Below are 12132 nucleotides of genomic sequence, written 5' to 3'. Positions count from 1 at the left end.
CTGACGTGTCTGACTTGTAATCACATGTCCCTGGTTCCAGCTGCTAGCTTCAAAGAACAAGCAGCTTGATGACTTGAAATCTGTGGTTGTAGCATCAGTTGAGGATACTGTGAAATCAGAGTTAAAGACATACAGCGCCGCGGTAAAGGATTCAAAACCTCAGCAGTAGGTCCTTTGTTGGCTTCGGATAGAAACATCTTGAAGAATGTCATATTAAGGATGTTGTGGCAGAAGGAGACCGAAGTCGGAATCTGATGTTATTTGTTCTTAAAGAAGAGAAAGGTGAACTGTTATGTGACAAGGTCGGTCAAGTGTTGTTGGAACTTGGTGAAAAGCCAAAAATAGAAGCTAGCAGAATTGATTTGAATAAACCCAAGGATAAGAAACAAGTGGCTGATAGACCTGTTAAGGTGACTTTGACGAGCTCCACAATCGTGTAGCAGATTTTGACTAGAGCAAGGCATCTCCGTAGCTCGGAACTTTTCGTTAAAGTCTTTATCAGTCCTGATAGGTCTCCAGAGGAACGTGCCGAACAGCAAAAGCTTGTTTTAGAACTCAAGAATAGATCGAACGACGAGCCAGATAAGAGTCACTTCATCAAAGGAGGCAAAGTGTGTACTGTGTAGTGTGGACAAAATTGTTGTTTGAAATGTGTTAAGACTGAGTTTTGTTTGGATTTAAGGATTCTTGGTTCGCTAAGATTTTAATTTTTTGATAAGCTTCTAAATCATATTCGTCTATCAACACAAGACTGTCAGTCTTCTAGAATTTTGTTTTGATTTGTGTATTAAGCTGGAGTATTCAATCTTACTTCCAGGTCCATAATTTCGTGCGGTGTATATTCTTAGAGTTATTTTGGTTTTATAAATTAGCAGATTTAGGTATATGATTAATGATTATTGTATATTATTGTATATTATTGTATGTATAAATTCTTGAGTAAACAGTAACCAGTAAACAAAGCTGGTTCCCAATAAAACCCCCACCCTAAGATTGAGATGAGTCTTCAGAGGAAGCTGCAGGTAGATTAAGCTGATAATTTTATATTTAGATTTCATATTTTGTTCCTTTATTGCATCTCTAGTTTTGCCTCATTGATCAATATGAGGCCGAATTTTCGTACCTACCTGTTATAGGCGCAACTCATTTCTTTTTCAATTCTACGGAATCAACCACTGGTGGAATCCCTCGCAATTATCAGTAATATCTCCCGTTCTCATTGATGTAAAAGGCTAAAATCGCCGTCTTGTCTGCGTTCTATTTATGTTCACTTTTAGGTCACGTGTATCTGTCCCGTGATAAGATCTGCTAATCCCCCTCAAGATCAGTATTCAGTACACATAAACGAATATGGGCTAATCAGTTGTTTTAAATTATCGCAGTAGTCATTTTTTCATTTCATTGCACAAATCAATACCACATGAAAATTGAAATCAACCTATAAGCTTCACAGCTTAGTGCTTATTTCAATACTAAGAATATTTCAATACTAAGAATATTTCTAATTGCTAATAACTTTTCGAGCTAGCGATTGGTGATTGTTGAGATTATCCATCGTTGGTTACCAATTTGTTTGATATATTAATAATTTGCTACAGACATATCTGTCACAATACCACTTAGCAGTTCGCTTTTAAGTTAAACTAACCAGCCCCCTTATTTAGCTGATGAGTACGCTGGAGTCTAATTCTAAGTTCTCTCTCGTATCATCAGGAGAACTGCAGGTCAGTAAGTGGGTCCCCATTGTCGGTCCTGTATTTACAAATAAAATAGGGGGGGGGGGGGTCAACCTCATTTTACCTCATTCGGGCAGCCAAAAAAGGCAAAATTGGGATGAGGTAAAATGAGGTAAAATGAGGTAGATTAATCTAGTTTTCTGAGCCTTTTTTAGAGACAAAAAAGGTTTATTCGAAGTCATTATACTATAATTCGAGGCTGTGCATGGTCTCCCATGATATTTAATGGTTTATTAGGGGTGATGCGGTCCCTGGGAAGGGGCATTCCCAGTTTAACTTGGGGTAAATAAAACTTCGCATTATAATTATTATTTATGAAAAGAAAATTGAACATTTCAATTTCCATGATCCATAAGGATATAATTGTTAATAGCACTTTCTAAGTTTTGTAAAGGAATTAGCAATAACATTAGTGTCACTTTGGCAGTTGCCAATTTATGGGGATATTTCTGCATTGCATGACATGGACCATTTAAATAATATCTTAATTTGATATTGCGATTATCGAGTCACTCTGAAACAAATTGTGTCTAACTAGACCAAATGTAAACAACAGTTGTGCATGGAACTGGATTGGATATCTACATGAATTTAGTCGAAATTGCATAGTGAAAGGTCATTTCATAATAAATTACTCAAATAAACTCATACTTCATACAATTCTAAGTTCTTATGTACATGTTCAATGTTCATGATTCGCTGTAGAATAAAGGGCGGTTCACAAAACCACTTTTCGTTCAAATAATTAGATAACACCTCTAATTAGTTGCTCTGTAGGGTAAGGAACAACCAAAAAATTTGTGTGTCTTTACGGTTTCGTATAATACTGACTTGGGCCACGCCCATATTTTTCACAAATTTTTAACAGGTAAAATTCTCTAAATCGTCAATTTAGTCACGAAGGAGTATGGAAGGAGTTCTAAATGTGTGCTTCTCTAATATAAACAGTAGGAAATGGTTAACTTTAGTCGAGGTTTCAGGTCTCTACAATGTCGGGAAGTTCCTGCAGGAATTTGCGCATTGCGCTGAAGCGCAAGATTCACTGCGCCAAAAGCGAAGGTCGTAGAGACATGCGACCTTGACTAAAGTTAACCATTTCATACCATTGCTATGAGAATATGCCACTTTCAGAGTCCTGAACACACTCCCATATCTCTTAATCGTCAATTATATGAATTTTACCTGTTAAAATATATCATCTTTAACCGATTTCAATTTAGTTTAACACTGTTAGTTTTTAAAAAGAACATAATACTTCACACCAAACTAACGCACAATATGAGAATATAAAAAAGGAAGGTTTTCTTTGGATTCCAAATTCAACTTTGATTATATCCTGGCACTGATTATCATTTCTCGATTGTTCTCCATTTTCCAATGCAGTCAGCAAGTTCCAATTTAGGTAGACTAGGTTTTCGAATCTTCATATTATGTTCAGAAGCAGGCCAGAAGGGGTTGTTATCAGAGTAATATCTTCTTGGAACAAGGGAATTAATGAGGTCTCCATTTATTTCTTCATAACTCGTCACTGACAGTCCGGACAGGATGAGCATTGACGAGATCCACTGATTACTTCATAGCTCGTCATTGATAGGATCAGTATTAAATGAGGTCGAATGATTACTTCATAGTTCGTCACTAACTGGATCAGCATAACATGACTAACAACTAACGAGGTCCAGTGATCTCTTGCTGATACGTCAAGACAAGATCAGTAAATAGCTATAAATATCGAAAAAAATTAGCTTAGAAATTACCGAGTACAAACTACAAATGCCTTCTTCACAACTAACTCTTTGGCCTCATCTTTTTAAATCACTCATTCCCTCTGAAACAAGATAATGCTTAGGACTAGGAGGAACTTAGTTAACTTCTTGTATGATTCGATGAGAGGAAAATTCCTTAGTAAGCTAACATTCTTTTGTAGGATGTTACCACTTATCATATCTGTTATCCAGCATAATCCCACAACGAGACCCTCTTATTCTTGAGTCTTGACAATGACAGCAGCAATGTACACTATTTTGATGCTCGGTCCAGGTCTCAAAGAAAACCTTCCTTTTTATATTCTCATATTGTGTGTTAGTTTGGTGTGAAGTATTATTTTCTTTTTTAAAACTAACAGTGTTAAACTAAACTGATATCAGTTAAAGATGATATATTTTAACAGGTAAAATTCATATAATTGACGATTAGGAGATATGGGAGTGTGTTCAGGACTCTGAAAGTGGCATACTCTTATAGCAATGGTATGAAATGGTTAACTTTAGTCAAGGTCTCATGTCTCTACGACCTTCGCTTTTGGCGCTGTGAATCTTGCGCTTCAAGCGCAATGCGCAAATTCCTGCAGGAACTTCCAGACATTGTAAAGACCTGAGACCTCGACTGAACCGCCTTATAATGCCAGATAACCCCCTCTATATCCCTGTCCCGCATCAGGGTTCGCAGTTCCTCTTTAGAGTTTGTCCCAATTTCCTTCAGTAACATAGACAAATAGCTTTGTCTTGGTCGGCCTTGCTGTGCTCTACCAGTACCATGAATACGTTCCCATAAGACTAAATCACTGGCAAGTAGCTCAGGATGTCTGATTTGAGTAAACTAACCTGATTACCGGCAAAATTATTTACGAACGAGAATCATGATCTATAAAATTTTTGCCGAAATTTACCTCATTCGGGCAGCCAAAAAAGGCAAAATTGGGATGAAGTAAAATGAGGTTGACCCCCCCCCCCCCCCCCCCCCCAAATAAATCTTATTCCTGTATAATTGACACCACTAACAGTCTTATTCCTCTATAAGTAACAACAATCTTATTTCTGTAGAAACGAAACTGTGACCGTTGTCTACGCACACGACCTATCGGTACACGATTAAAGTTGTGTTCTAATCCGTTCTAATTAGGTTTAACCAAATTGATGAAAACGTTTCTGACCACTCAATCAAAATTACAGTTATGTTTTCAGCTGAAGATCTGGAGGACAAAGCTAATATTTCAAATTTTGGTAACAGTGCCCAGCTGAAAATGTCACTTGATTTGATAATTTAACTTCTCAGGTCAGTCATGTGTCCCCTCACAAGCGTGTAATTGGTAAAGTATTCGGTAGTATCAACAGAAGATGGGAGAAACACACAGTAGTCCTTACGGACACCCAACTATATTCTCAGGAGGTTTGTTTCCGCATTTTCATCCTATATATAGTGTATATAAAACATTCGCAAATTAAGTGGTTCTCGTAGGTCCCAATTTCCATCGCTTTCAAATGTTTTGTCCCTGTATTATAATAGCTTATAGATATCAAAATGCCATATTTAGTCCCCAATCGCACAATTTGTCACCTTTAAATACAAACATTAAATTTTCTAGCCTCTAGGAATTCCTCTCGTCTGCGCAAAGTTTGAAATTGTTGGCCAGATAATTTCTTCTTATGGCTGTTGACAGTTTTCAGTTAAATGTGACCAGCTAACTATAACTTCACCTGAAACTGAAGAACACTCTTGGGCTTACATTTCTGTTATAACGCTGTTTAAAATTTGGGGGCTTCACTCTTCGGAATGTATTAAATTCCATTAAATTGTCCTATTATATTATATTGAAACGTTTATTCCTAACGCTGTTCCACTAAACGCAATCAGTCACCAATTAAGTGAACATTCATGCAGTCATTTTAATTCTGATATTTTAGTGAAATCTATCAAACACAACAAAAATCGTTTTATTTATCATATGAATTTATAAAACGTCAATCCAGTAAACAGTATCAACATAGTTGTCTCATCGAACCTGTCAAGTGTTAATCAGCACTGACAACCGCCCACATTTCAGAAGTATGGGATATTTTCGATGCCAATATTTCTAGACCTCATACAACATATCGACGTGGTTACTGTCTCTACATGGGAGCCAGCCATTAATAGTGCAGTTCAGCTCAGGTGATTAATTATCTTTCTATAGTATTCTATCATCGTCATTATAGGCATATATTTGTAACTTAAGCGAAGTCCAACTTCGGCACACCCTCTGTTGAAGAAATCAGAATTAGTGACCTGATAATTTTAACCGCTCAAACATAAATAAGGCACTCTAAGGGATCGTTCACATATTACGTAATCAATATTTTGGCAATTTTTACCCCCTCCGTAATCAACCGTAATCAAGACCGAACCTTTAACCCCCCCCCCCCCCCCCCCCCCCGTAATCAAGACCCAACCCCCCTCCTATATTACGTAATCAAGATTAGACACCCCCGCCGCGCCCCCCCCCCTATCACAATGGATTAATGAATGAAATAATCGCAAAGCACTTATTAAACGAAAATTGGTTTAAAAAACGAAAATTTTGATAACATAATTAACGAAAATTGTCCAATTGGTATTTCGAAAATCGGTGAAAAATAAAATTTTGATTACGTAATCAACGACCAAAACCCCCCCCCCCCCCCCCCCCGTAATCAACCGTAAGCATTTGAAACCCCCCCCCCCCGGGCTGATTACGTAATATGTGAACGACCCCTAAGACTAAAATCAAAGTACATGATTTGAAAGCGGTACATTTATTTACTATTTCTTATATTAAGCTGTTTTCGTTATTTAAATGCATTAACCCAGACGATGAACTGACCCAATCTTTCTCAGATTTACTGATGGAATAGTGTTATTACAAGCAAATGGTCCATATGAGCGAGATCAGTGGTTTCATTCTCTTCTGTGGAAATTCAGCGTCTTAAATCATAAGAAGTCTTTAAAAATGACGTCGTGTCCTGAAATTATAGCAAAGGAGTTAAAGGTAAAAATAAAATGCAGGAATAATATTTATTGTTCAGCAATTAAATTTTTAAATTACTTGGAAAGATTTCTAAACATGATCATATTTTTCCTGACTCCTCGATATTTTATTTAAGTATTCATTCTTCCCCTCAGTCGTTGGTCAAGATAGCGTTAAAAAGTCAGCTGCACGATCCCCAAGTTTGGACTGACTGCTTAGTTCTTATATCTAACCAGCTTAATGTAAGAAAACGGTTATCTTCATCATTTTTAACCACTACGCTTTGCATTTTTGCATATTTCGTCAATTTTAGTTACCAAAAGATATCAATTGACGTCAGTCACGTCATGCTTCAGTTGAAATCATCATGAGGTCTTTGTTTCAAGCTGGTGGTCAACTGCTTGCACTTTATTACTGCAGCACTGTTATATGTATTAATGTATTGCAACACATTCATTGAGAGAGACAATCTAGTGGGGAGTCACTAGCAGTAACGTACTGCGACTCCTGATAAAATGTGGTTACAAAATTATCACGGGAATATCCAGTTATTATAATAAAATATTTCATTGCAGCACACGAATTCGTTGCCCCCCAACGCCCTAGAAGAAATAATAGAGGCACTGGGGCCTGCCCTTATCCAACTTAACCCTCCCACTCCAGAATTATGTGACTTTTTTAGTAGGGTGAGTACTTTTCTTTCTATTATACATTGCTAAACTGGATAAAAATTTTTTAATGATAAAGAGAGACACTGCCTTACCCCATACAGTGTATGATTTCCCAGTAAAAGATCTAGAATTCCTTAATTTCAGTATTGCAGAGATGGCCCATGTGCAGCGACGGCTGTTGTGGTTTTTGCTCCCGGCGTTCACAGCATCCTCAAACACAATGTGGACTTTGGAAAATATACCTATATCAGAACCTTTGCTAGGGACTTCATCATAGCCCTGGCATCGCAAGACGCCTGCCCAGAGAGCCTGCCCTGTTTCGTTCACACGTGAGTTTGGGAACTGAAATTTAGTTTGGAAACTGAAATTTAGTTTGGGAACTGAAATTTAGTTTGGGAACTGAAATTTAGTTTGGGAACTGAAGTTTTTAAAGTTTTTTTAAATTCGTTCAGTAGTTGTATTGAGAGACGGAGATATTTCCATTGTAAATTATTAAATGTCATGATGTTCAAAATTTGACGTCAAATAGTAAAATAATGCTGTGGATATTAGTTTTAACGGTTCTATTTCCGTTAGTTGACGTCAAGGATAGAACTTAAAATGTGACGTAATATCAGACCACTTAAAGCCCGGATATGTACCGTATCGACTGAGCCAACAGCCTATAGAAAAATAGATTTTTCTTTGGTTCTATTTCTTGAGAAATGGTAGTCTATAAGAATATAAAATAAATATCGCAATTTCAGGATGCACTCCCCCGGTGCAAGGTGTCCCCACCCCAGAGTTCTGCCTAATCTTATGGCTGTGTTCCTTGCAGCAATATGGTCAGCTTTCGACACCAAATGTTCATATAGGTACCTACTTTCCGAGAAATAAACTTTATTTTGTTCCAGAAACTGAGAATTACTAGACCGTATCAGCTGACAACCTGCAGTACAAAATTTATTATATTTATTAGCCCTCATGTGGGCAGTCAACTTGTTTTATAATCCATTTTAATTTACTGATTGATATCTGACAATATCAAAGATGTGAGCTAAATCTAACACCTTATGTTACAATGAACACCTTATATTATTGCGTTAAAAGTATTTTCTTGGAAAGAAAGCTCGCTGCAATTTTTGGAAACTAATACCAATAAATTGCAGGCGTAACTCCAGCGTGAATTTGTTACTGGGCAGCAACAGAACAGAAATAACTAACAACAAACTACCAAAAGAAAAAGTTACCAGCTGTTTTATGAAGATGATAGAATTATGGTCAGTAGTTAAAACTGTAATAAACTGAGACATTATCGCTCTTTCTCTCCGGGCCGGTCATCTTGTAAAGCATGATTAAATACACAATTCCACATTATAGAAACAATATATTCCAATTTATTCTCACATCTCCCTGCCCACAGTGCTACGCATGAAGACTGGGTGAAAGAGATGGCGCCCCTCCTTCACCCCATACCATTCCCAGAAGAAGCTTTGAAGTTCCCACCTTTCGTAATGGGAATGGTTAGCGTTCTCAAGCGCTTCGCCGGCGACCAACGGCCTGAGGTCAGTGTCACTGCAATACAAAATTAGAGTTAAGATTCTGTTCTGTTTATATTATAAAACATTTAATATTTTGCTGGTAGTGGTATGTATCTCGTTAATCACGATATTAAACTGGTGTTTTGTTTAATGATGGTTACCACCAGGTGAGGGAATGCTTGTTCCCAATGAGAGAGGGTAAGGAGAGCTGGATACAACTCATCGCCCCCGATCACAACTGCTGTCCCGATGACGGCAAGACGTTCTGCGACATCGTGCGAACGTTGCTGGAACGTGCCCCAGTTCGACGGAAACTAGTCCGTCAGCTGGCACACTCGTGTCTAGATGCCTTCAGACTTATGGTTATACGGGGAGATGACTTCTTTGTCAGGGTAAGAATTCAAGTACTGCCTGTTAAATTAGTGTATATTGTGATCGGTTTTTAGAATGTTTCCAAATGGTTTCAAAATTTAAAACCTATTCGACAACTACCTCAAAAAGCCAATCTCTCGTGTTTTCAAAGAAATTCAAATTCCTGTGAAAAACAAGTATTGATGTTGTTTTGCTTTCCTTTGAATTACAACTTATCGTGTAACTATATATATTTAAATGCTGTCTTGCTTTATCGTATCTCTTATAACAGATTTACTACCCTCTTAACTGCAACTAACGGTTAATATATATTTAGATGCTGTCTGAGATGCTGGAGTCAGATGTGATTGAAGATAAAGAGCAGAAGGAGCAAGTGTTGTCCACACTGTGCAGCAATCCAGGTAAGAGGGTCACGAGCTAGTCACGTGCTAGTCACGCGCTAGACACAGCCGTTAACGCGTTATAAAGCGAACCATTTCTAGGAAACATTTTATTTATAGAAAGTTGTAATTTTCAAGATCATGTGCAATTTTAATTATTAAAACTAAATTCTGGTAGTCTCCAAGGGAGGATTTGCTGTAAATTTAGATTGCCCTGATATACAGGGTGTTTCAAAAATAATGTCCTGATTTTAACAAACAATATAATTTTTTATAAAGGAGCAAAATGCCCATTATCGGTTGCCATTAGTTTATAAAGCTTACAAATTTAATTTGTTAAGCTCATTTGTTCCAGCGATTCAACTTTGTTAATTATTTTGGCTCTGTTCCAAAAAGTCGAATTTTGAGAAAAATACCATGATACCCAATCCCCATCCAAGCTGTGACTTTCTCTCTAGTGATAGGCGACTCAACTGTTGCATGGGGGTTCTCATCTGCCCAAAACCTACAATTTTGGCGATTGACATGACCGCTCAGATGAAAATGAGCCTCATCTGAAAAAAATATCTGTTTCAAGAATTCTGAGTCAGATTCGATGCGATCAGCCATCATGCTGCCAAATTCGGTCCTTTGTTCTCTATTTTTTGGAGTTTGTGTCTGTTTGATTTGAATTTTTTAGGCAAACTTCTTCAGCTCTTTCCTCAAAATTCCCCAAACTGAAGTTGTCGATAACTTAAGCTCCCTACCAAGTGTTCTGGTTGACCTCCTTGGACTGTTCTCTAAATTTCTTTGCACCCTTTTGATATTCTTCTCAGAAAGAGCAGATTTCGGCCTACCCGTACGCGTGTTCTTTATCAGGGTACAATCAGTAAATTCAGTTTCTATCTTCTTTACAAGACGTCGTATTGTCCTATCATCAAGTTTGCTGTAGCAAACGCCTAGCACTTGTCACTCTGCCTCCACAAATCCAATAAGTCCTCACAATATCAAGTTTTGTTTTTTTTGTGAACCCCATTTTTCTCAAAATTCGACTTTTACACCCTGTATGACTTTTGATGGCAATCCAAATCTCGCGTACAAAATAAAACTAAATCTGAAGCTCCGTCTAGATTCTAGAACCTGGTAGTTTGACATTTAATTTTTATAAATCACTGCGTATATTCACCCCGTGCATTTATCAGATGGAGCGAGGCTGTATAGAGCCATGTGTGACAGACAAGCAGCACTTTGTAACCTGGCCCAACTGGGAGGACCCACCAAACTTACCATGCCGGCCCACAGCACTGTGAGTAACAGCTCTTGCTACTTTTAATACAGTTTAATACGGGTGGGCGACAGCCGACAATTAACCCCCCGACAATTGACCCCCCCCCCCCCCCCCCCCCCCCCCGACAATTGACCCCCGACCCTAACCATAACCCTAACTCTAACCCTAACCAATTTGTCGTACTAAGCCCTAGATTTCGCGACAATTGACCCCAGTGTAATTACATAGGGGGTCAATTGTCGGGGGGTCAATTGTCGCGGTACCTTTAATACTTTTAATACAGTTTAAATATTTTGATACAGGTTGGATAATTACAACACTGCTATACAACAAATAATTTAATTCCCTGAAGATAACTAGTAACGATGAAATATGTTTATAATTTCCCTTCTATTAGAAACATACCTTATTAAAGATCAAGAGAATTAGAAATATGATGCGCCTTATAAAAAATGTTCCCATAAAAAGTGCTGTGGTATGGGTTGAAATATTCTAAATAATTAGTATACCCACACTAATTCAAGTCACACAAACTAACGTTGACTCCTTGTATTTTAAATTAAAAGGCTCTAAGCTTGCATTTTAGGTTGAAGGTTATGAACGAGCATGATAATATTGGCAAAATCTAAATTAAAGAAGCATTTATCAAATGACATTTTCTTGTCGGCCTATATATATTAATATTAATATTGACAAATACCAGTAGTAAGAGCTATGTCTAGTTCGTATTAACTGTCAACATTTTGATCTCTAGTTCCAGTCAACTCTGTCAAATCATCTGGTTTAGCATGTTTGGTAATGTGTATATTGTCTAAGAGATGCTTAATATCGTCTTTAAAATCTGACAGCCCTACTACGCTCAACACAGAGTTATCAAAAGTTGTCAATATCATCCTGAGAGGAAACTACCATGATCCTTGGGTTGATGTTCCTCGCATCGAGAGGTCCTTTAACTATGCGTTAATTTGAACTATTGCATGAGACAAGCCTTAAGCAAGCACCCTGAAATAGGATTTACCATTAAGCCTTATCGGAGTAGGAGAGTCAAGGCGGAGAAGATATCAGACACTGGTTTTGCAGATGACATTGCTCTGATAGCAGATACTGTAAAGGAGGCAGAGATGCTGATGCTAGAGGTAGAAATAGTTGCTGCTACAGTGGAACTTAAAATGAATGAAGGGAAACCAAATTCATTACTCAGAACATCGAGAACCCTGATATCATCAAGTCCCTGGGTAACAACACAATAGAGCACGTGGAAGACTTTACCTATCTTGGTTCTAGAATCAGAGACAGTGAAAGTGATATCAGGGTTGGGAAAGGAAGAGCATGGGGACTGGGGAGCATGCCACACTCTCAAAAAACTTTGGAAATCTAACCTTAGAAATTCTATCAAGACCAGAGTGTTCACAGCACTAGTCGAG

General features: G+C 37.8%; 1 protein-coding gene across 5 annotated transcripts in view; it reads left to right on the top strand.

Annotated features, from left to right (window-relative positions):
* LOC134822701 (C-Maf-inducing protein-like) overlaps positions 1–12132 on the top strand; it is a 78936-nt gene that overhangs the window by 56981 nt on the left and 9823 nt on the right. For all 5 annotated transcript variants that reach the window (XM_063833926.1, XM_063833909.1, XM_063833901.1 and 2 more), the window contains exons 2-14: positions 1663–1724; positions 4791–4904; positions 5560–5666; positions 6369–6519; positions 6654–6740; positions 7074–7184; positions 7314–7498; positions 7916–8023; positions 8318–8428; positions 8572–8713; positions 8857–9081; positions 9378–9462; positions 10623–10726. In XM_063833926.1, the coding sequence (XP_063689996.1) occupies positions 1668–1724; positions 4791–4904; positions 5560–5666; positions 6369–6519; positions 6654–6740; positions 7074–7184; positions 7314–7498; positions 7916–8023; positions 8318–8428; positions 8572–8713; positions 8857–9081; positions 9378–9462; positions 10623–10726 (1587 nt within the window). In that variant the 5' untranslated portion in view covers positions 1663–1667. The remainder of the gene's footprint in view (positions 1–1662; positions 1725–4790; positions 4905–5559; positions 5667–6368; positions 6520–6653; positions 6741–7073; positions 7185–7313; positions 7499–7915; positions 8024–8317; positions 8429–8571; positions 8714–8856; positions 9082–9377; positions 9463–10622; positions 10727–12132) is intronic.

This window comes from Bolinopsis microptera, chromosome 1 (genome assembly GCF_026151205.1).
Source record: "Bolinopsis microptera isolate Bmic1 chromosome 1, MBARI_Bmic_1.0, whole genome shotgun sequence".
Lineage (NCBI taxonomy): Eukaryota > Metazoa > Ctenophora > Tentaculata > Lobata > Bolinopsidae > Bolinopsis > Bolinopsis microptera.
Note: the sequence above shows the minus strand (reverse complement) of the source record. Positions and strands in the feature narration are given on the sequence as shown.